At 46.2% G+C, this 24,447-nt stretch overlaps 2 protein-coding genes across 3 annotated transcripts in view; one reads left to right on the forward strand and one right to left on the reverse strand.

The window, feature by feature from the left end:
• The first annotated feature begins 978 nt into the window (after positions 1-978).
• Positions 979-18,255, forward strand: st14 (ST14 transmembrane serine protease matriptase). Its single transcript, XM_011605615.2, has 19 exons — positions 979-1,231; positions 4,585-4,732; positions 5,305-5,465; positions 6,507-6,577; positions 6,713-6,879; positions 7,556-7,591; positions 8,083-8,311; positions 9,770-9,909; positions 9,984-10,087; positions 10,407-10,516; positions 11,085-11,215; positions 11,652-11,756; positions 13,108-13,215; positions 13,508-13,621; positions 14,286-14,405; positions 14,843-15,023; positions 15,642-15,910; positions 16,447-16,583; positions 16,654-18,255. The coding sequence occupies exons 1-19, from the start codon at positions 1,205-1,207 to the stop codon at positions 16,813-16,815; spliced, it is 2,520 nt and encodes an 839-aa protein (XP_011603917.1). The 5' UTR covers positions 979-1,204; the 3' UTR covers positions 16,816-18,255.
• Positions 18,256-18,666: 411 nt separating this feature from the next.
• The window catches only part of kirrel3l (kirre like nephrin family adhesion molecule 3, like), a 30,026-nt gene continuing 24,245 nt past the window's right edge, over positions 18,667-24,447 (reverse strand). The window contains exons 9-15 of one of the 2 annotated variants that reach the window (XM_011605614.2): positions 23,563-23,689; positions 23,287-23,387; positions 22,419-22,617; positions 21,373-21,480; positions 21,088-21,197; positions 20,889-20,978; positions 18,667-20,800 (exon numbers count right to left, since the gene is read on the reverse strand). In XM_011605614.2, the coding sequence (XP_011603916.1) occupies positions 20,303-20,800; positions 20,889-20,978; positions 21,088-21,197; positions 21,373-21,480; positions 22,419-22,617; positions 23,287-23,387; positions 23,563-23,689 (1,233 nt within the window). In that variant the 3' untranslated portion in view covers positions 18,667-20,302. Of the gene's footprint in view, positions 20,801-20,888; positions 20,979-21,087; positions 21,198-21,360; positions 21,481-22,418; positions 22,618-23,286; positions 23,388-23,562; positions 23,690-24,447 lie in introns of both variants that reach the window. The other variant, XM_029839269.1, reaches the window with a different exon arrangement.

Here is a 24,447-nt window from a genome sequence, read left to right on the forward strand (position 1 = left end):
ACACTCTGAAACAAGATCCAGATCTGTGAAAGCTACATACGTGCCGGTAACGTTGTGCACTAAGATTTTGGTCTGATTTTCATCCTGTTTTTGTCTAAATTTTGATTTACTAATAATCCATTATTCGCATTTCTTTATAGATTAGCTGTTAATTATGACCCTCCAAACTAAATCCCATATTAAGTGATTTAGATCATTTGCGTATTGGCTGCAGTATTCACATGTGGCCAGTAGGGGGAGCTCATGACATGCGAGACGAGAAAAGAGGCTCCCCTTAAACCCCACGAAGAAACAGAACATCAACAAAAGTGATGCGGCCAAACAGCATGAAAATGATCTTTTTTAACATGTTTATTTATTTTACATATTATTTCCAGATTCGGGTCATTGATGGGGCACATATACAAAGCAAGCCCATTTTCTGGTTCCTTTCTGTCAGCCTGTAATTTGAGCTAAAGATGAATGACATCGACACAAAGGGGATAAAATAACATGTTTTATGGTTAATGGATGCAAGACACACTGAAAGCTGACATTAATGATAGCTTTCTTTTGACTGCCCACACTTGCAGTGCATATGCACAGCGAGTTACTGTCAGCTGCATCTCATGAATACTGCACACGTTCAGTATTCATGTATACAATATTATGTACATGAATATAAGCCTCGACTTTAAAAAAAAAAAGTTTATCGATACCGATTGCAACAGAATAAACTAGCAATCTATTTTTGTTGCTGTGGTTTATCTAAAACTATTGTATAATTTAAGGCTATAAAAATGTCCTAAACCAACCTTTTACGTGGCATTATTATTTTTGGTAGAATGTTTTTGAATCATTCATCTACGTACCTATTTACCATATTCCCTAAATCATTTTTTCATCGCAACTCAAACAAGTTCATGTTTTCCTGTTTTTCATGAACGTCTGTCATCCCTTTATTCTCCAGTAGGGGGTGCGGTCTCACCTGTGCCGGTGCAGCTTCTGGGGCGGGGTCATTCCACAGGTGTGCTGGGTAAATTTAAAGTTCCGTGCGGAGCCCGACAACACAGGCCGATATTTAGACTGGACGACTACAAGTGAACTTTTCTATACTGATATCATTTTAACAGCTTTTAATCCAGGAGGTTCACCTTTTTAAACAAGAGAAAGAAGAAACAGCATCACAAACGACTTCGGGCCCGGGTCGAAGAGTTGTAGCAGGATGTATTCGGCCAGATATGACAGCGACGTAAGTTTGCCCGTTTTACGTCATCACATTCCTGTCTTGTCTGTAAAAAAAACTAAAATCTTAAAGGTTATGAATTAAATTTTGCTGATTAGAACCTTTTAGAGTCACACAGGCGGTTTTGCGAAGTTGATGAGCTAAAGGGCCAATTGTGTGAGTGATATTTACTAAGTAACGCACGCACGCACACGCAGGCGCGTATGTAGCCCGTCTACTTTAGTTAATTTTTGCTTCAGCTTGCAGGAAAATCCGGAGTCACATTTCTGTCTCCCTCTCTGTCTCTCTCTCCCCCCCCCCCCCCCCCCCCCCTCTCTGTATCTGTCTCTCTCTCTATCTGTGTAATGCTGAGTCACACCCTTTCTCTTCTGCAGACAGATTTCCTAGTTAAAACCAGTATATTTGTGTTACTGTATGAGACACACACACTGTGATTTCAGCATATAAACGCTTTTAATCTGGATGGATAAAGTACATTTTATTTATTTAAATGCATTTAAGCAGGCATGTGTCTTATTTAGATATAAAAGCTGCCTATAGCTGATTCTCTGCAACCGCTGAGGTCAAACTCACCAGGAGAGTGCACTTAGAATATGTAAATATATCAATATATCACTGCGGTTGTTACATATTTCTGTCTTATATAAGACAGATGAGATGTCAGTGGGGCAGAACCGAATGCCATGCGGTCAAAGGTGAACTTGGCTCTGCACAGAGCTTCATTAATGGTTACAAAGCTTCCTGAGTGCTTTGGAATTTCACCAACTCCACCACTCCCCCCCCCCCCCCCCCCACAACTTTATTTAAAATGGCATTAATGCAGCACACTGCAGTGGGTCAGGGAGTAAATGGCTGCATTTGTACCAAATAAACAGATTTTATTGCTTCATGTCACATGATTTTTAAGGAGCACAACAGTTCCCTCCCCAGTTTGATACTGGGAGAGTTGTGGTTGTATGTTTTTGTTGAGTACACTGATCCTGACACTGCAGGCGTGTTCAAGCACGGACGTTGACTCTGCAGTGGTGTGTCTCATGCCTGACTTGTCCGTGTAGCAACAGCTCATTAACAACAGTTTCCGTGGCTGAACACCTGTGAGAATCCTGCGCTGGGGGTGTGAAACGTGGCCGAACTTCAGAACGTTGATGGCGCTCGTTAGCGGTTGTCTTTTTGTGGCTGGACTTGTTTGGTTGAATGCCAGCGGTGTGTCTCTGTGGCGGGAGCAGTAATGAATGAAGAGGCGCCATGATGAGGGCTGATTGGGTGTGTTGTGATGACGAATGGTCACGGGAACAGATTTTTGTCGTGTATTTTGTATTGGCACACTCCGGTTTGGTGGTGTGTCATTAGAATAACTAACCGCCAGCGGGTTGCTTCAGTCCATCTTGGTTCAGGTATTCCTGAGTTTTAACTTTTTTTGATTAATATTCTGTGATTCAGTGACAGGTCACAGGTATCAGGGTAACAGCCTGTGAATCATTGTGCGTCACTGTGTGATGAATCAGGAGGAGAGCTGATAATCCCCCAGAATGGGGGGGACAGTTGTCCTCAAACTGCTCTGAAACTCCAGTAAATGAGGCGTTAACCCCGCCATCACGCAGCTCCAAAAACTGGGACAAAGTTTAACCTTTTACAACTCCTTAGTGTGTTAAATTAATCATAATTTCACATCGTCCAGGGGTGTATTGGGGCTCCAGTGAGGTGTTGGGGTCGCCACGGGAACGATGCTCGTTCATCATGAGCAACTATTAGGTGATTAAAACCTGAGGTGGATCCACTAAACCTTAAATTCTATTGTCACTTTACACCTGTGGCCTCGGTTATTTTGGGTTGCACACAGAAGCTTTCTCACATCAAAGTCATGAAAAGGACTTAATGAGTAGGAATATTTTAAAAATGATAGATTTGGCTCAGGTTTTTTGGCTCTAGAGGGATCTGATGATAAACTGCCTGAAGTGATGTCGCCCGAGGCAACATCAACGGAGGCAGAAGACCAGCGAAAATGTCAAAAATGAATCTGGGAATTTGAATTGGTTTGGAAAATATGTCGGTTCATCAGAGTTTTTTCACCAAGTCCCGTTTTATAATGGGTGGAATTAATAAATAAATAAAATAAATAAAATAAATAAAAGTCTTAATATGCTAATCTCTCTGGAAATAAAACCACTGTTTTTAGTCACGGACAGAGTTGTGGATGAACGGAGAACTCTCCTGACAGCAAACAGGATTCTTCTTTCCAGGTTGGAAACGACATGGCATCAACTTAATTTGGGTGAAAGCTTTTTTAAAAAAAAATTCAACTACACCTCTTATCGGCTCTGATTTGTCACTCCTCCGACAGGTTTGACTGCTCGGATATTCTCCAGGTGCTACTAAACAATCTGGGATTTGCAGCCCAGGTTTTGTTGCTATCCGAACGTCAACAGTGGTTTTTATTTGACATCAGCATGTCGTGGATGCCTTGAAACCCAGAACCTCTCTTGTTTTGTTGCAACAATCCAGCCCAGATAGCACCGATTATAACCCCCCCACCCCACCCCCCCACCCCATTGTTCAAACATGGGATGCCATTCTTTCTCAGAGCGAAGAATGGGATATGATGAAGAGCGTGTAATGCTTTTATTAGGCTGTGATCATGATGACTGAGACCCTGGAGCGCTTGCTGACCCTATCTGTAATGATTCCCCTTATCCTGGCCCATGATTGCCTTTAGAGATCCCAATTAGAGGGCATATGTGGAATCCAGAGCCTGGTAAGAATAGGCCTTAATTGCCATGAGTTATCATCTCGACTCGTGTAATTGAGCCCCCGTCTAAAGGGGCAGCACATCTGACAAATTGATTTAATACTAAAGTGAATCTCCATTCCTAATGGCGCCCGGCCCCGCTCATCCACAGCTACATGCATCCAATTCACCATTTTGGTTATTAATCGGCCTCAAACTTTGGCCCTAGCTTGTCTGTTTGGGACAGCACACACACACACACACACACACACACACACACACACACACACGCTGAGCTCCTAAGTCTTAACTGTCCAATCTGTAGCGTCTGACTGAACTGGTTTGGCCTGTTCTGGTCACCAGCAGCATTCAGGATCCTTGTTACAACTTGCTTTTCTTGGAAAGCAGTTAAAGGCGTTTCAGAAGACGGGTTTTGCTTTATTGTGTTGTAAAAACACCCTCTTTGTGATCCATTCCTCAGATGCAAACGTGCTGAACTCCTCATAATTTCTCTAATTCATGGTCTGTTTGATTTGCCATGTCATCATAGTTGTCATTTTTAAGGACACGCAGTTTTCAGTGGGGTCAAACATGAGGTCATTAATGACTACCTGTGTGTCTTTCGCCTCATCAGGGCCCAAATGGCCGCCATGAGCGGATAGACTTCCTGACCAGCAAAGAGAAGAAGCCCTCCAAAAAGAAGATGGGCATCCTTATCGGGGTCCTTGTGGGGCTCTTCCTGCTCGCCGGCCTTGCGGCGCTGCTCATTTGGCTCTTTGTGTGTAAGTAGGCCCTCACCTACAGTCGCTCCCGGTGTTGAGACTCGAATGTGTTGAAACACCACCCAGATATTTGTGCACATAAAGCACGCCTGTTTTTGACGGTATTAAACGAGACGTTGCTAATATTTAAATTCCCTGCATCAATAACTGTCCAGACGGGCTGTAACTTCAAAAACTGTACAGGGCATCATTTTAACTCGCTGGTAAAAAAAATTGCTCTTTGATATTACAGTCAGAGAGTGATTTATTTGGACGCTGTAACTCCCCATTAGAGTTTGCCTTCACTTAATAATGCAAAGAAGAAAAACGTCTGCGGCTGAGAGTCCACGCTGCTTAATATGCATTTTATTTATTTATTTATTTATTCAGAAGTCTCGATAAACTGCCTCTTGATACGGCTGCCTGTTCTAATTGCTCCGAGTGCACGACTGTCATCGCACTATATAACTTTATAAAAGTGCTTCTAGGCCTCTTGGAGGGGAAATAAAATCACCTCTTTTCATCAAAGCTAGCCATCTAGCAGCAACATTCCTCATCAAACGCTTGACTCTCTTCTGCTCTTCTCCACCAAGTCAAAGACGGCGCTTCAGAAGGCACCATTAGCAAGCGGTTCCGCCCGTCAACGGAGCTCTTCAGCGGGCACATGAAGCTGGCTGGGGTGCAGTACAGCGAGATTCTGGAGAACACTGAGAGCAAAGACTTTAAGGAACTGGCAGGGACGCTCCAGGAAACTGTGAGTTCTGACACGTCTCCTCGCTTCAGTTTCTTCTTCTCTGTCATCTTTCTGGTCTGCTGCGACCTGCTTTGAACAGATCGTCCCTTCTGTCACCGATTAGCATATCAGTTGTTTAGCATTTCAGAAATACTGTTGAAAATGCCCCATAGTGTTGGGGAAAAAAGCTGCCTGATGCCTGGGGAGATATTTGTCTGCCTGTGTGGACGGTGGTGTTTTCACATTCTAGACCAGATCAGATCTGAGCACCAACGCTGTCCACGGGAGACCTGCCCATGGCTGTGACGCTGCAGCAGGTCTCCTGTTCAGCAAATTGCAGTTGAACCGTGCCTCTTCTGCCCCCTGCTGTTCTGGAGTGTGTACAGATGCAAGTGCACAGGAAGCATGCGAGCAGAGTGTATTGTGGTGTGAAAGCACCACAGGCGTCAGGCAGGCTTCTGTATTGAATCTTGATGCAAATTAAACCTTTTTAGCCCCCAGTTTCATGGATAAAAGCAATAACAATGAATTCACGTTCATAAAAGAATATCACATGGCCTCCTAATAAAGAGCTGTGATCTGAGCTAGACGCATTCTTTTTTTCTACATAATTTTTGCTAATGTGTCTGTCTGATCTTTTGCACCTTTCGCTCCTCTTTATCTACTACTTAAGTGTTAAAAAATGGCTGGTTATTTAAACTCTAGAAATGCCAGCAGACAGGCCAGCATTATGCTAGCGGCTGTCATTTCTTGTCCCGATGTCACTTTCGCTCCCTTTTATCTGCTGCTAACCTTTTTCCTGCAAACCCTTCTCCGTTTTCGCGCTGACCTTTTCACATTAAGTTCCTATCTTAAGTGGGTTCAGTTAAGAAGACTAAACCGCCGGAATAAAAATGCCATCAGAAGGTTAGAGAACTGATCCAGATATTCAGATTCATATATTTCTTTTCTTGTCGTACTAAGAAAGAAAAACGAGTTACACACGAGGTGTTTCCATGTTCATCAGCACACAAGCTAACATCTCGAAGAAAGTTTTGCTAAAATGAGCTTTTGTCCACACAGCTGGGGAAGGCCTACGAGAATGAGCCAATCTTGTCCAAATACTACACCAAGTCCGTGGTAACTGCATTCAGGTGTGAGATTTTCATGTATTCTAACACCAAACATTTCATCTAGAAGCATGTTAACGTATTTACTGTGTCCATATCGATAAAAGCTCGGCTTTTCAAATGTCCTCACGCCTTTTCTCTCTCACCTGCTCACAACAGTGAGGGCGTAATTGCCTACTACTGGTCCCAGTTTGACATACCAGTTCAGGACCTGGAGGACTTGCCACAGTTTTCAGAAGAACGCGTGTTGGAAACTTTGCAGAATGGCATCGTGAAGAAGCGCTCCACGCCGGGCAGCGTTGATATCGTGGAAGTCACCGCCTCGTGTAGGTACCCTGGAGGGGGGCAGGTGGGGCAGTTGCCGCGGATGGGGGGGGGGGGCAAATTAGCATGGAACGCAGCGCAGCTCCAGATCCAGACATTAAACGATAAAGCGCAGCAGTAAAGATGAGGTCATTGTCATCTCCTATCAGCATTGGTATTCTCTATGCTTTCTATTTGCATTACAGGAGCTCCCTCTGAGTTGTGCTGATAAGATGATAACAGATAAGCCAGAGCCCTCTGCTTGTGCTGCATCTGAGATTGCACATTTTATGCAGTTTGGATCCCCTAATGTTATTAGCCCGGCCTTGGCTCGGCTCGCGGCGACCATTTTTCTTCCTTCTGTCCTCTCAGCATTCATGATACATTTGTCCAGCTCCTGGCCACCAGCCGAGCTCCGGCCCCGTCGCCCGCCGCTTTCGGTCCCTTTTAAAATGATTTCTGCGGGTATGATTTGATGTAGCTGTCCCAGATAGTTGGACAGAAACATATGGGTCGCCGCTATAGGGCAAGGTGAGAGGGGAGCGGAAAGAGCCACGCGCACCATCATCTCCCTTAACCGCCGGGAAATGGATCAGAAAATGTGCAGCCCAAATATTTTAGGCTCAGGTTACATTCTAGCATCCGCCTGGTATCGGTGACCCATTCTGACCTTTTTCTCCTGCATCTCTCTCCCTGCAGCAACAGACTCCCGCATGGCCAGGACCCCCACTGCCCGTGAGTACAGCCTGTCCCCTCTCAATCACTCCATCTTGTAATTTTCCGGATGGCTAGACGCTCACCCTCTCGTCGCCTGTAATGAACGGCTGCTCCGGCCTGGATCGCACACATGCAGCCGCTGACTGAGATTGAGAAGCTTTTGTCGGCGCCGGCGCCTGACACTCTTCTTTCACACTCTCTGGTGATTTATAGCCCCCGGGCGATTAGGCGACATTACAGCGTATTACCATAGTAGCTGTAATATCCTTACATTAATCTTTCTTTGCATACATTTACATCACAAAGGATGAATGAGCCCAAGTGATATTCAGATGTGTCTTTTGTAATTAAACCTTTTTCACACTTTTAGTAGAAATTTAGTTATTTTTTGTTTGTTTGTCCGCATGTTTGTACATAAATGAGCAGGGTGCTTGAATGAAGGCTTCATCCCGCCGATTCCAGGCTACGTGCACTTGTGACATCGTCTCACTCACGGTTTTTGTTCCCAGAGGACTGTTTCTTTCGTCTGGAGGCCGACGTGGAGGAGAAGACATTCTCATCGCCCGGGTACCCCAAGAAATACCCCCCCAGGGCTCGCTGTCAGTGGCAAATCCGAGCTTCGGAAGAAAACACCATTTTCGTGGCTTTCCCGTTCTTTCACATCGAGGACGACTGTTCGGATGACTTTGTGGCCATCTACGATTCTCTGAGCCCAGACGATTCTCAGGCCATCACAGAGTAAGTGGACGGAAACACAGGACCTCTAAAAACCATTTCCTGGTACTAGCTACTTTTGCTCCAGGAGCTAATTTACTTCAAGATGCTGTAAACACCTGGAATGGGAACTTCTAATGAGTTGCCTGATTGAGGTTTAATAAATGCTATAAAATCAGTGCTGTTAAAAACCATTTTGGCTGAGCAGCAGATGATCTAGGTTGTCTCCTGTAGCTATAGAAGAACCTCAATGTTGGCAACAATTTGCACTGATGTTGTTCTGTGATCAGGCGCTGTGCATCTCCTGGTGATAAAAATACAACTAAAAAAATCCGATTTTGTCAGAGGCGCCTCCCAGATGTGTTGGCCAATTCATCAGAGAGTTGCTGCTTGAGCATAAAACCTTTATCAAGGCTCCCTTTTTTGTCGCCATGCGTGTTTTTAGCGTCTCTGCTTTTATTCACTCTGTCAGGTTTCGGCTCCCTCTTTTGCTTTACCATCATATCAACTTGTTACATAAATCACGCCCTCATTTTGCCTTAAACGTTGGCATGTTACACATGTCTGTTTAGCTTTGCCCTTCAGAATTCAACATAATTCCTAAAAGTCAACAGCCAAGAACCAGTTTGTGCTGGGAAACGTCCCTGAGGGTTTTTTCTTTGGCTGTGTGATGTGGGCGGAAGGCGTATTTCTGCTTGTTTCCTCTCATTAGATTTGTTATTATAACTCTTCCTTTTGCCCCCCGAAGCCTTCGGCCCAACACGTCCCCTTCAGAACGGTAATGCTGGAGACCTCGGTAAACTTGTGTCAGCTTGGGAAGACCCTCTTTCCTGACGGGGGCCATCCCGAGACCTTCTACACCACCGCGCGTAATTGCATTTGCCTGTGGGGGAGGACTGCATTTCAGACATCAGTTCTATCCGCCGGCCATTTAAAATTCAGAAATCATGACCAAACATATGTGCATTCTTAAGCGATGCATACAATTTTTATAAAGCCACTGAGCGATGGCTTTTATCCAAGGTGACGTGGAGGGTTATGAGAGCTCTAATGTAATTCGGAATAATAATGGAATAATGCAGCAGGAGGTACATTCACACTTCCACCGCCTACCTGCTCTGCCGCCAGCATTGTTCAACTTTTTCCTAATGTACCTAATGTTTGACTTGAAACTCTGCCGAAGCAATTTCCATTTACTGCAATTACCTTGTCTGCCTTCCTGTACCTTTCTCCGTTTATCTGATGTTGTAATATAGAGCGCGGAACCCTCAGACTCCCGGGCCTCTGGTAGAGGACCCGAGTCTGAAGGGAGGAGGCACCGCCCAGGAGGGCGAGGAATATATATATATATATATATATATATATATAATTTTTTTTTTTTTTTTTTTTTTTTTTTTTAATATATATATTTCACTTTATGAGAAAAACCTGATCTGCCCTGTTGTGATTGAACAATCATTTAAAATGGTTCTTCTCAAACAGGAAATGTGGTCAAAGGCCCCCGTCCAACCCTCTGGAGGTGACGTCATCCGGCAACATTATGCTGATAAACCTCATTACTGATTCCCAAGTGCAGAGGCCAGGCTTCTTGGCCAGGTACCTGGCCATCCCCAAGTCTAAAGGTAATCCAGACTAAGGTCTGAGTTTGATCTATGGACACGGCTTCACTTCTGCGCTGCTCTTTTGTTTTTGCCAGCGATGAAGTGTGGCGGCGTGTTGACTGCAGACAAAGGAGTCATCACCTCTCCGCTTCACCCCAGTTTTTATCCCCCCGCCGTGGACTGCAAGTGGACCATCAAGGTTTGCGCAGCCCCCCCACCCCTCTTTCCTCGTCCTTTTTCTCCATCAGAAGAACGCTGAGGCAGCATTCTGGGAGCCAAGCTGTTCAGTAGCTCCTCTATCTTCATCTATCAGAACGCTGTTGCTGCTGCAGCTCCCGACGATGCTTCTCTGTGTGTGTGTGTGTGTGTGTGTGTGTGTGTGTGTACTCGTTTGGATGCACTGCAGCTTGTCAGCTTTCATTTATAGATGATATAGATGGATGTCTTCATGCGTGGGCGGGGTAGTGACATGCATGCTAAATAGGTTTTGTCGTGAACCAATTACCTCCGTGCTGCAGGTTCCTGCTGGGAAGAAGGTGCGTGTTAAGTTCTCCATGTTCCGCATGAAGGAGCCTGGGGTGGACATCCGCGAGTGTCACAAAGACTACGTAGAAATGATGGAGACCAAGTAAGTGCGATGGCAGCCTGTAGAACACAGCCGTCGGTGTGAAACACTGTTATAACGCCGTCCTCGTATACACACACATTTACCGCCCTCTCTTGTGCCTCCACACAAAATCATTTAAATTGAGGCTTTTCAGCCTTTTGTAACATCAGTAAGTGAATAATAATAAAAAAAAAGCCTCAACTCGACAGGAAAAAAGATGCAAAGTGTGACGGGATTTGAACACATTTCTCCCTTTCTGCTGTCAGCTCTGCGGTTTTCCATTATAATCCAGATTTAATGAATTCATATTTCTTTCATCATATGCTTTGGAGCCCTAACGAGCATGCGGCTGTCTCCCACAACACGTATCATTACAAAGAATGATCTGTTTTGTCTCACTGACTCCAACTAGCGCTGCCAAAACATGTTTGTCTTCACTCCATGTGTGAAGTGTCTTGATTTCTCTTCAAACACCAACGTTCCAACCTTGATATTCCTGTTATGGTAAATCCTGCGCACACGTGGGATAAATAATCTGTGATTCTTGCTGTACAGCACCCGATACAGACACGGCCTTTTCCTTTCACAGGTATTGTGGGGAATTGTCGTCCTTGGCTCTGACCAGCGACACCAACGTCCTGGACGTGATATTCCACTCTGACGAGTCCTACACCGACAAAGGCTTCAGCGCCGAGTACAGCGCCTACGATCCCTCCAACCGTGAGTCAGCGGTCCTCTCGAACGCCAGACACGAATCGAGAGGGGTTCCCTGTGACAAACCGGCGCCACTCAAAGCCTCTCTGACTCTGAGAGAAGGTGTCACTGCAGCTGAACGATGCACAAAGACTCTTAGCTTTAGCAACAGAGACGGGCAACTGGAGAGCTCCACTGATCAGAGAACGCGCTAACTGGGTTCATTTTATTTGCCGCTGTTGGTCAGGGAACACGTTGCTTTCAATACTCTGGTCTGTAGGTAGTTCCCAGGTTTGACTGAAATGGATTCATAATTGCTCTGATCAACTGGGACAAACGTTTGCAACATGATGGATGTCGCCGGCATAAACTGTCACTCCCTGGTGCTCAATTTGCAATCACCGTCTCTCTCTCTCTCTCTCTTTTTTCCTGCGCTCTGTTTTTTTTTCTTATTTTCCCTCAGCTTGTCCCAATAAGTTTGCCTGTAATTCTGGAATGTGCATCTCGCAAGATCTGCACTGTGACGGCTGGAACGACTGCGGCGATATGAGCGATGAGATGAAGTGTCGTAAGTTCCATATTTTCCTCCCCTCGTTACTATTTATACGGCCTCATATATCCTCTCTGCTCCTTTGTAAAGGAATAGTTTCATTTCTTGGCAAAAAGCGCCTTCTTGAGTTTGGGCCAAGAGATGAAAATCAATACCACTCTCATATCACTCTTGTAGGCTGTTAATTAGCAGAGCCTAAAAACCTGGAGGAACGGGTAGCTCGGCTCAAAGATATCTCAATTAGGAGTTTTATCTTTTCTCTAATTAATTTGTCATTCTGGTTCTTTTGTTCTAATCTTTAGGGTGTTGCTCACTGGAAATAGCGATGATGCTAATTTCTGCAAATACTGTAAATTACATGAAGGTGTGAGTTTCAGAGAGCAGGTGCTAGCTCTTTCCACTTAAAGACAGCCTGTTCTGCAGCAAACATGAACAACAACCAGAAATGTCTCCAAACCTTACCCCCGATTTCCACTGAAAGCATCTGGGCCGCGCATCTGCAGCGACTGACGGCGCAGATCCTCGCCCACTGGAGGTGTTCCTGAAGCGCTGCAGATCAAAATCCCAAAACCACGCGGGAGCTACCAATCCTCCTCCTCATGCAAGTCAAAGACATTAGAAAGAACCTGAAATGTAACGCTATGGTTAAACTTAACATCCACACAAGAAACTGCAATTTTGCACCCCATCGTCTTCTTTTGGTTGGTATCCTTTCCTCAGAACCTCACTTTTACAACTTGTGTAACACGATATAAAGTAATTTTAAAAAAAAAAGAAAAAAAAGGGGTTTACAGGGTTTTACCTTAGTCCGTATCCTAGATTGTGTCAAGTTGTAAAATCTAAAGGATGTTACGCATGTTTCCAGTTTTGCTGCAGAGCAGCAGAAAAATGGAACTGGAGACGCGCCGCCGCGCTCGCTGTGGAAATCCAGCGATTGCGCCGCGCCGCACAGACGCTTTCAGTGGAAATTGAGGGTTAGAGACAGTCTGAGCTTTGGGCATCACTTACCGTACCTGCGGAACACAAGATCATTATCACGGTGTTCTTGTGATTTACAACTTAGCGGCACATTTGAACTCAGGATCACAGGCGTGACACCTCCAGGCTCCTCGTGGGGCTGCATAATGAGGCTTTGATTTAGCTGGATTCAGAAGGAGGCTTTGCTATGACAGCGCTATGTAATCTTAAGATACCTGCAAAAACCCAACAACCAGTCATCTTAATCAGTCCTGTCGCTTCTTCACGCCTCCTGGCGTTTGTTTTCTCTATTTACAGCGTGTTCTGATTGACTTGTGTTGTACAGGAGCTATTTTGGTAAACTTCTGCTTGTTTCCTCTTTGTCGTCTATGTCTTTTTGTCTGCCCTGCAGAGTGTGAGAAGGACCAGTTTGCTTGTAAGAACGGGCTCTGCAAGCCAAACCTCTGGGTGTGCGATCGGGTCAACGACTGTGGAGACTGGAGCGACGAAAGGCTATGCAGTAGGTTTTGCCATGTCAAAGAGCGCTTTAGGGGGCTTAACGCTCATTTAATGCCATGTTAATTGTGCCGCCAACTCCGGTTCCAGAGTCTTGGTCTCTGCATTATTCATTATTTCATCAGTAATGGAGTTTGTAGTCACAGTGTAGCCCAATTTGCTCAGCATCTGTTTAATCATGTGCTACATAAACTAAACGAGGAGACGGAGGCCAGCGTCCGCCTCAGCCACACCGCCATCATCAAGCCGCCGGCCTGTTGCCTAGTTTAATCCAAGCTCTGTTTCGCTGCCTCCAGGTTGTGAGAAGAACGAGTGGCGCTGCGGTGATGGGATGTGTCTCCCGCAGGACCTCGTGTGTGACAAGAAAAGGGACTGCGAGGACGGAAGCGACGAGGCCACGTGTGAAACCTGTAAGTGGCAGAATTTGGCCATTTTCAGGCATCGGTTTGTGCTGAGCTCCATTTCCTACCTGTGGTTGATAAAATAGCTGTTTGTGTCAACCAACCCACGTCACAGCGCTGGTAAAAGCAAACCAAGACCCTCATTTTTAGAGGTGGCTCATTTGTTGCCCAGCAACTCCTAATGAACCGGATTATTTCGGGAAAGAAACCCTAATTTGTTTGTTGTGGACCAAATGGCTCCCTTGTGTTAGCGACCTTAATCTCCTTTTCAGCCATTTGCGCCTTTAAAAAAAAAAAAAAAAAAAGCCAAAAAAAGATGGCACCAGAGTGAATTCTTTAGAAACATTAAGCCATTAACCTTCATCGACAGCTCAATAATGGCCACAAAGACTTTGCTCTGACTACTTTATTCATTCCAACATTTCTTCTGCGTCCAAATGTGCTCAGCTCTGCTTCGCTCTTACATTTACACGTGCCTATAGGGCCCTACTGCATTTGAGTTTAGCACTTAAATACAGAGACATTAAACCTTTGCTGGAGTCAATACTCCCAGCAGGTCTCGCTATAAAAGCTGATTGTCTAGTATAGACTTGCCGACGCTATAAATAGAATCAAGCTGGTCTAATTTTACATTTTTAAAAACGGTCGTTTCCGAAATCTCCTCCCGCTGCAGCCACGGGCAGCTGCTCCGATTTCACCTACAAGTGCAAGAACGAAGTGTGCATCAACAAGCTGAACGCCGAATGCGACCGCATCAAAGACTGCTCCGACAACTCGGACGAGGCCACCTGCGGTAGGAAGCGTTTGCTCTCATTTTTACATTTTCTGAAGCGGCTAAAGGTGGATGTAGTATTGTCACTGTCACTCACATTGATAGTAAAAGAGCTGCACACATTGGGCTCTCCGCTGGAAAAGAGCCCCAGGCCTTGACTGCTTTATTTATTTCATTTTTCTTTGAGAGCTGCTCTTGTCATCTCTGAAGTTTTTGTTTTTAACTCCATTTAAGCCTGAGGGTCTGATTGTGGTTTTTCATTTCACTCTCTTCTTCTTTTAGCAGCTAATATGCCAAAATATGTTATTAGGATTCCAAACATTCTTAGTTATTTTCAACTGCCAAGGCTGTCATTGCACCATCAAGGAAATTTCACGCATTAAATAAAACCCAACTCCCCCCAAAAATCTTTTATTTTTTCCTCTGATCAGTCTTTGTCCCTTATCATTGAATTCCAGATTGTGGCACCAGGCCGTACAAGTTGAACCGCATTGTTGGAGGGCAGAATGCTGAGGTGGGCGAGTGGCCCTGGCAGGTTAGCCTTCACTTCCAGACCTATGGGCACGTTTGTGGCGCCTCCATCATATCCGAGAGATGGCTCCTTTCCGCCTCCCACTGCTTCGTCACCAGCAGCCCAGCGTGAGTCACGGCTGAAGCGGACATACGTACAGAGCGGAATTATGATAAAATGCCTGATTCGAGGCTCATTTCTTTAGTTTCCTTGTTATTTATTTTGTGATTCACATTATTCGTGTATGCACTGCTGTCATAAAGGGGCTTTGGTTTGGGGAAAAAGGCCAACGTTGCCCAAGAGAGCACCGCTTCCGTACAAATCAGAGGCCTGATGATGTTTATATCAGGAAAACCTTGGAAATTTACATTTAATGCAGGGAAGAGCGGGGCTGTGTTATGAAGTGCCCTGTAGGTGGAGCACAAGCCATGTAGTTAGACCTGCGCCACCTCTGTTGCTGCTGAGGACGAGGTAATATCTTCGCTGCCACAGGTTCACATTTACATATTAGCTTAATCATTCATTTAGAATAACATTCCCAGATAAGCTGTAGCCATTAGCAGAATTTGACCTGCACATTTCTGCCCTACCTGTGTATTGTAAATACTGGATGCTGCTCAACATTAATCAGAGAGTTGCTAATGACCTTGTTAATCACTCGTGGCTCTTATCATTTCCTGAGCTGATCAGGGAATCACGCGGGTCCCTGCTTGCGTAACCACAGCGATGTTCCATCCCTACTATAGGAACCACATTGCAGCCAACTGGCGGACCTACAGTGGCATGCAGGACCAGTATAAGCAAGATGGCGTCGAGCAGCGCTCAGTGAAGAGGATTATCTCCCACCCGGATTACAACCAGATGACCTATGATTATGACGTTGCACTGCTGGAGCTCAGCGAGCCACTGGAGTTCACCAACACTATCCAACCCATCTGCCTACCCGATTCCTCCCACATGTTCCCTGCAGGCATGTTCTGCTGGGTCACAGGCTGGGGCGCAATGCGAGAAGGAGGTATCGTCGTTTGGTAGAAGTCTGGAGGTTTTTCTAATTTCCTCACTGTAACTGAATATTTTCCTATTTTTGAGTATCTCAATGATGGACGACCCACTCCACCATTGTTTTTTTGTTTTCGTGCATCCAGCTCTCATCACAATTAAGACATCCCGCTGCTCCCCCATCCTGCTCACAATTAGCTATTCATCTCCATCCTTCATCCCCTTTCCTGCTGCTTCCTCCCTTCATCTTTCTCATTTCATCTTGTCTCCTTCCTTTCCTTTAATGTCCGTCCCATTTCTTTATCTCTCCCATCCTGACATACTTCTCTCCAGCTCAACCCTCCCTCCTTTTCCCTCTCATCTTTTTCTAATCTGCTCTATTCCATTAAGCCTTCTTCCATATCCATATATCAAGACAGACAGTGGCTCTCCAGGGAAGCCTCTTAAACCTTCATTAGCTAACACTAATCCAGCCCATTAACACCTTTGATGTTGGTGATGAACACCCAGGTCACATGACTGAGCGTTGACCCCGCTGTCCTGCTCCCACAGGTCAAAAGGCACAGCTCCTTCAGAAGGCGTCGGTGAAGATAATCAACGACACCGTATGTAATGTGGTCACGGAGGGCCAGGTCACCTCCAGGATGCTCTGCAGCGGATTCTTATCCGGAGGGGTCGACGCATGCCAGGTGAGACATTCAGGTACCGTAGAGTTTTCCACACCCGATCCGAGTGTGACAGCCTGACTGTGACCATCAGGGAGACTCGGGAGGACCCCTGGTGTGCTTCGAGGAGAGTGGCAAGTGGTTCCAGGCCGGCATCGTGAGTTGGGGCGAGGGCTGCGCTCGTCGGAACAAGCCCGGGGTTTACACGCGGGTTACCAAGCTGAGAAAATGGATCAAAGATCAGACGGGGATTTGAAAAAGGAAAAGGAATGCAGAGTGGGGAGCAACATAAGCGTGCCAAAGTAATGGAAACGGTGCATTTGAGCTTGATTCAGAGAAGGTCTCTGGAAGAGTCATCTGGTGTGTAGCTGTGAGAATATTGCTGCACGTCCCCAGCTACTCGGATGCCTTCAAGCACTTTACTCAGTTGTCGAACTCAATCTTCCAAACGTTCTACCGCTCACTAATGCACATAAACCCGACCAAAAGTTGTTCATGCCATTTTAAAACACACAAGCGTGCTCCTTCGTTACCCCACACATTTTAACACATTTTATAGGAATTAAACTTTAGAGGGATGCAGAAGTAATGGTTATAGTTTATGAATTATATTTAAACCAGACAACATTTGACCAGTTTATGGTGATTTGATGGAAACCAAAGGTAAATTTAAACAGATGTCAATGAAAGGGCTTTACTCCCCTGTTTTTAAACACAGTGTTTTTCTAAATGTTGGCAACAGAAATGGTGGCACCACAGTATTTCTCTTAATGTTTTTAGGACAAAAGTGCACATTTTATCATTAATCCATTGAAAAACTTAGATTGCACCTCCCAGCAGCCATTGCAGCTCGTCAGCTTTCCTGTCAGTTTGTAGCTGTACGTCCATCAGAGGTAAAGACAAAAGATCTTAGAGTGGGGGGAAAAGTTAATATAAATGATGATCAGAAGCTGAAAGATAGACGATGTATTAAGTGATATTAAGAAAAAGCTCAGCTTGCTTTGGAAAACGACCTGATTTGTTGTCGGTGGGCTGAATCGGGCAAAAAGCGTCATCTCTTCTGGTCTCTGGAGAACGTTGAGCATCAACGTTCTCCGAGGCGTTGATCTGAGCAGAATCGCTCTCTGACTATTTTTTATTACATATTTATGGACGCTTATTTGCCTTGCCTGCTGTGTGAATGTTTTGCCAAAGAAAAGCAGGAGAGTGAAGCAGGAGATGAGGATTAGATCCAGCTGGCTTCTGCTCTGGTCTCTCGTTAAGCTCAGGGTGTTAATGTTTGTCAGTCATACACGCACACACACCTGAGAGCCTTCAGTAAACCAAGGTTTTCCTGAAGCTGTCTGTCTCTAACCCCATGAGAATCGATGTTCTTTCCACCAAAGATACTTTTCTCCTCCCCGCCCTCATTTGCTGTTTGTGTTTGACGCGCGGGGTTCTTCTCGGCTTTATTTATTGAAGGTAAAACAATCAAGAAGGTGGAAGCTGTTGAGGACGTTGCTCAGCTCTATCTGTGTAAAAATTAATGTCCACGCTAAATTGTGTGTAAATAGGAATTTCTTTAACGGGAGTGGCCACAACTTTTACATCATTTTAAACATCACTGTGCAGGCTTTTGTAACTTTGTTTGTGTTTGGATGTTTTTGTACAAGCCATGAGAATAAAGTCACACGATACAATATATTCCACTTCCTAATTGCATTACCTGTTTTATTTATCTCGGGTGAACCCTGATGTTCGTTATAGATGCATCCGCCGTCACAGCAGAATTGTAATGAGCGTGTAGCATGCAGCGCTTCTCCTCCCTGCTGCCAGCAGTATGCTTACCTGGGGAACACGGTTGACAAGACAAACTCACACTGTCAGATAATACCTGCCTTTGTCACAGCTCTATCCTATTACCCTACGAGGTGGGTACACGTACAGTGGGGGGTTCTCCTGTCTCATCTGTCTTCATTAAAAGCCGCGCTCCGCCGAGGGAACGGGGGAAAATCAACACAGACAGCGCCGCTAATTTATGTATTCAGCGTTGCTGCGACGCCGAACACCTTATTTGTCCAACGCCGCTCGCCAGGCGGCCGGCACAAGTTCCACAAGGGGACAGTTGTTTCTCAGAAATGGGTTTATTTAAATATAAATATGTGTACAAAGGTACAAGCAACGATAGCTTATTTTTAGCAAATAAAACTCTTAATACAATATTAAATGAACGAATGGAAATTAGTTGTGTTCCTTTTAAAAACGAGGAAAAAAGAAAAGCATTGTAACTGCATTCAGTGATTGATGAAGAACTCAGAGGGAAATCTGTGGGTCCAAATTAAGATTACGTATGTATATAAAGATACTTTACAATAGAGCAGCTTACACGCTGTACATTAAGGCTTATATAAAATATAAAAATAAAGACAAGCGATGATGTTTCACTTTAAGTGACATTTTCTTTCCACGGAGCGCCTGCTAACGGCTTTTTCGAACAAATGGCAGTACAGGCGTCCACGTTGAAACATCCAGGATCCAGAATGCAAAAGGGCCAGGCGGAAGAAACCAATGTCTCCAACGTGAAATGGACATGAATACAAATGCTGAGGACTTTTTTTTTTTTTCTCACTAGACACGTCATTTGCATGCAACAGAGAGGAAGTATGGACTCGGCCGTTTGTACAGATACTCGGTGTTGTAGGGTAGTACTGTTTCGTGTAAACATGTTTCAGACAATTTTGATTGTGTTGTAGAACTTGTGGTCCTCTACCCCCCCCCCCCCCCCCACCTGAGCCTGCTTAAGTTCACGCTGCATTCAAGTTTACGTTTTAAGTTCAAGATTGCCACCGTTTCACTATTTATTTATTTTTTTGATTGTTCGGGTCACGGCTACTCTTCAATTTAGTCAGGACTAAGTACCATAAGGACGGTTCCGCTCAGCCTCAGGCTCGTTCAGTTATTACCTTCTTTGGGTTTTACGCGTCCTCGCCTAATCCTGCTCGCATACAGTCCTCATTACAGTGAAGGCAAAATTACACATTCTCTTTCTTTCTTCAACAGTGAGCGACGCTGAAAAGTCCAACATGTCTGGGTTCCTTTACAGAAGAAGCTCCAGGAACACGGCTCAAGCCAGCGGTGTTCCATCGCTGATTAGGCTCTCCTGACTGTACAGTGCCTGCAGCGCTTGTCGGTCAGTGGAGCCCACCTGTTGTGCAGAATAGTTTATGCCTGTCTCTGGAAAGCTCAGACTTTTGCTGACAGTAGACACAAATGTGCTTAGAATTCCTTTCGCATGCCAACGGAACAAAACATGACAGACAACAACAGGTTCTTCGCGTCCGTTTTTTACCTCCGATATTTCATAGCTTGTGTTAAAGTCTTTGAAAAGATTTTTTTTTTTAAATTTTTTTTTTTTTAAGAGGTCACATTTGACGTATCTTCGACATAAACTGAACTCTGGAAGGCAGGTTTACGGCCACCCAAGTTTGAATTTTTCTCGTTTGGCCCTAGCTTTGAAGGAACATCTCCACGTGTCACGCTGTAATCGCCAGTTTGACGAGTCTCCGTCCCAGAAGCTGCCCAGTCTGTCCTGGACCTTTTCGTCGAAGTGTTAAAACAAAGAAAGATCAGTCACCCCATCAAACACTGTCCGAATGTGTCCTCAAAGGACCATCCGAGGAAAGAAAGTCTCAGTTCATATTAGTCCAGCCCGGGTGAGTATGGTTAACCACTCGCTGCTCCTGCGCTCATCACGAACTGTCCGATCAGACGTGTGTCTGCATGCGCTGTGAAGGCCGGCCGTAGTCGGACTGCTGGGAGGACACTTGTGAGGAGGCGTAAGAGAAGCGGGATGAGCTGGACACCTTGCTGGCCTGATCCGACTGATCGTACGTGTCCATCTTCTCGTAGGAGGCGGGCTTGACGTAGCTGGTGAAGGCGCGGCCGTAGGTGGCGGGTAGGTAAGCGGAGCCGCTGTAAATAGGGTCAGTGGGGTAAATGCTGGCGGGCTGGGCGGACTGCTGTTGCTGCTGGGCAGCTTGCTGCTGTTCGTACGCGGTTCTGCCCGCTGTAGTGGTCGCGTATCTCTGGGAGAAGTCGTATATACGGGGTTGGGTGCCGTGCTGGCCGTACACGGGGCTGGGGGAGGGCAGCTGGGATGGAGTGTAGACTGGTCGGGAATTGGGCACGTATTCGGAGAATCCGCTGCCGCGGATGTGGCGGTCTTCGTGGCCACGGACCTTATAGTAACCATTAGTGGGATCCTATAAGATGAGGAATAACGAAGTTTCCATCATTCATGTGGAGGTCTGTCCCTCTCTTGAGTACTCCAGTGACTAGTTTCAGCTTTACCTTGATGTCCGATCTCTCATCCTCCTCCTCTTCCAGGAGGTCGCTGTGTTCTGTGCGCGATGTCCCTGGAGACTCACTGCTGTTGGGAGCCTGAGGGAACACCAAGCATATCTGAGGGGTTGCTAAGAGAACCAAACAAGGATTGTACCGCGTCACAGCCTATGGCTGTCGCACAGGTACAGTCAGTGGGGACATTCACCATCGGCTCTTTGACATCCTCCTCGTCATCGTTGCCACGTGGCGCGTTGTGATCGCCGTGCACAATTTGTACCCTGATGTCGCTTTTGGAGAGCCGAGTGCACCTTTTACCTGAGGGGATTTGAAAACAAGAGAGGCTTCATTTCCAAACTGCCTGGTACAAATTGCGAATTAGGCTCGAGCACATCAAGCGCTTCTGAACTCACGAACGGAAACGACTTGAATGGGAATGTGCGTAACAGAATCGGCTGTTGACCCTCTTGCCCATACTGACCGTTAAGCTCACCTTTTCCCGTGTGCCTGCAGCAGAGAGAGACCAGAGTGATGACGCAGATGAGCAGGACACAGCCTCCGCCAACCGCTCCGCCCACAATTATCAACATGGGGAGTGCTTCTGTAACAGAGAGCGGCACGACATTAGTTAGAGGGAAGAGAGGAAATGAGGGCTAGCTGAGCACAGGTGCCAGAATTTGAAGATCCGAGCAGAAGTAAAGATCTATCCTTCTGTTTAGTTAATCCCAGAAACATCAGCACCTGTGTACGTCCATCTGCGGTAATCCCTGGCTGCCTCGCAGCTAGCATACGCACTTACGGGCGTTCTGACATCCCCCAAGCCTGACTATTGTGTCTAATCTCTGCAAGCATGGTAACAAGGTCTGACATGCAGTGAAGCAGCAGACAGTAATGTAATTAGAGATTCCAGGAGATACCACCAGTCATTTCTCCGGAGAGCCCGCTTTACTGGGCTAATGTAAGTTGCTGGCAAGGACCTGATTTTTGGTCTCCTCTGCAACAAAAGCTCTCACAAGCACGGACAAATTAGTGCGGCTGCCTCGCTTTAAGATGCCTTCCAGGGGGGCTGCGGGCCGAGATGCTATACTCGGGCCCTGAGACGCCGACAAAGACCACACGCCCGCCTACAAACACGTGTGACTTCCTCTAATTGACTTTTGTCCCCCACAATCAATAGCTATGTTATGGAGCAAATATATTCATTAAAGGAACCATCTGCTGATTAAATCATATCGATTAGAGGAGTATAATTAAGATAAGCACAAGACATCAGCGCCGCTTTCACCTAATCTGGCCACCTTCATAGCTGGGAAAGCACCGATCTGGCTTTTTACAGCTTTCAGGGTAGGATTTGTGCCAGCCTGATAGTGATGTTTCATTATTCAGCTGAGTGTCTCGGTGTGCAGCCAGAGGGGACGCACGAAGCTGGAGTTAAAGATGAGCTGTAAGTTATAATTATAACATAAATAGCTGCTCACCAGTAAATGAGTTTCAGTGACAGTGGGTTGAGGATTACGAGTCCCCCCTGTCAGTACGTACCTTGCTCCCTAAGCGTGACCAGGGCCGTGCCCGTGCCGAAACGGTTCCAAGCCGTGCAGTTGTAGCGCAGCTGGAAATCCTGTGCCAGGGTCTCGGACAGCACCAGTGAAGACACGACTCCGTGGTCACTGGTGACGGTCTGCACGGAGTAGCGTCCCGAGGAACCAGATGACAAGGCTATGTCTCCGAAGGTCCACACCTGCGGAGAGGAATGGGAGAAGAAACAACGAAGGGTAAGTTGCTTTTCTTTGAAGAATTCCTTGCCGGTAGGTGAAGCTACAGCCTGCTCATGGGTTGATTCTCAGATCCCTGGACAGGGTGGACCAAACACCAGCTTTTCTCTTCCATGTTGTTGACCTCTAAGGCGTGCAGCTCACAGGATCGTATTTAAGCTGCCTCCCACGTCTGCCCTACAGGTGAGGCCTAAGGAGGGTTAGGTAGCTGCACTGTGAAACAAGGCTGCTCTTTACTGTCTGTAGCCCGGGGGCAGTGGGGCACCTGTCTCTCACTCCTCCTCAAACCCTAATTATCCTTCCTCAGCCCACTATACGCTAAGCAGTTCAACGGGGTCAGCCTCACAGGTTGCTAATTGAATGCGGCTTGGTTGAAATCTGCAGGAAAAGCGGTCTCCTGCAGCTCGCCCAAGTCAGCCGTCGTCCCAGACAAACGCGTGTGCAATTCCAGCCCAGAATATGTGCGTGAGTCGGCGTTTTTGTCAGCGCGCGAGGTACGAAAGCTGTGAAGGCGAGGTCACTGATAAAAGCACGCAAACGATCGGGCTCGGTTGGGTGTGGCTGGAAGGAACATGGAGCTTCCAGCTCAAAAACACAAGGGAAGGACATGCAATACAAACAGGAAGCTCACTTACAATCTTATCAGGTGGAGGGCTGCTTCCCACTCTACACTCCAGTTTGCCCTTGGAGTGCTTGACAGCATGCTGCGTGGCGTCTGCTGTGATGATAGGCGGGCCTGGTATCAAGTAGAAAGCACAAATGAAGTATAAAAGTCAGAGGGGAGTGGATAATTTAATTAAAGATGATGGATGTATCAAAATGGTGAGCAATATCAAATTGGGGCTGCACATTTTAATGACTCATGGAGCCATATATCAGAATAATTTGACAATTCATTAAGAAAAACTTACCATTTACAGTTAGAGTGACATCTCTTTCTGCAACTCCAATTCGGGGCACTATGGCCTTACACGTGTATGTTCCAGCATCCTCCTGGGTAACAGCCTTCAGCTGCAAGGTGTTGCTGTTGCTGAGCACCTATTGAGGAATCAAAAGAGGAAAATGTAAGTGTGAGGGCGACCGAGAGAGAGAGAGAGGGAGAAAGCGAGATGGCTCTGACTAGCCCACTCGCTGTGGAGGCAGCGGAGGTGGGCAGCCCATTGTAACAAATGCCGGTGGTTTGGGCTTAATTTCATTGTGAAGAGCTTTAATCACAGCATTAAGCTCTCTGGCCACCGCTGAGTGACCGCGCCGCCGAGGAGATTGTTGTAATTAAACTGCGGGGACAGAGCCGAGTGCACGACGGTGTGAGCGGGCCCTGGCCTTTAGAGCCGCTACTCACTCACTCCTTAGCTCATTGATCCTGTCATTCCATCACGCTGTGATTAATCCATTTACCCCTGCCCCCCGCCCCCCACCCTTTCACCCCCCCCCCACACTTTGCTCTCTCGCCATTTTTTTTTTTATATTCCAACACACTTATGGAGTAACCCAATTAATCCATTACTCATGGCTGCATCGGGGACAGTGGCTGTGGGCGGATTAGAAAAATGCCTACCCCCCCCCCCCCAGAGGGGCTAAAAGTGCTCACAGTTCGGAATGACTGCATCACTTTTGCCACTCCCCCAAGCCATTTTTCTTTCTTTCTTATTTTTTTTTAAACTGTCAAGCATCACTTCAGAAATGATATTAGATTCCAGGAGCTCCTGTGGGACATCTCCGCTGATGGGGTGGGTGCCGAAAGGGTTTCACCAGCGACGATGTCGAGTGAAGCTGGAAATGTCACATCTGTTCCA

The sequence above is a fragment of the Takifugu rubripes genome, chromosome 7 (genome assembly GCF_901000725.2).
Source record: "Takifugu rubripes chromosome 7, fTakRub1.2, whole genome shotgun sequence".
Classification (NCBI taxonomy): Eukaryota; Metazoa; Chordata; class Actinopteri; order Tetraodontiformes; family Tetraodontidae; genus Takifugu; species Takifugu rubripes.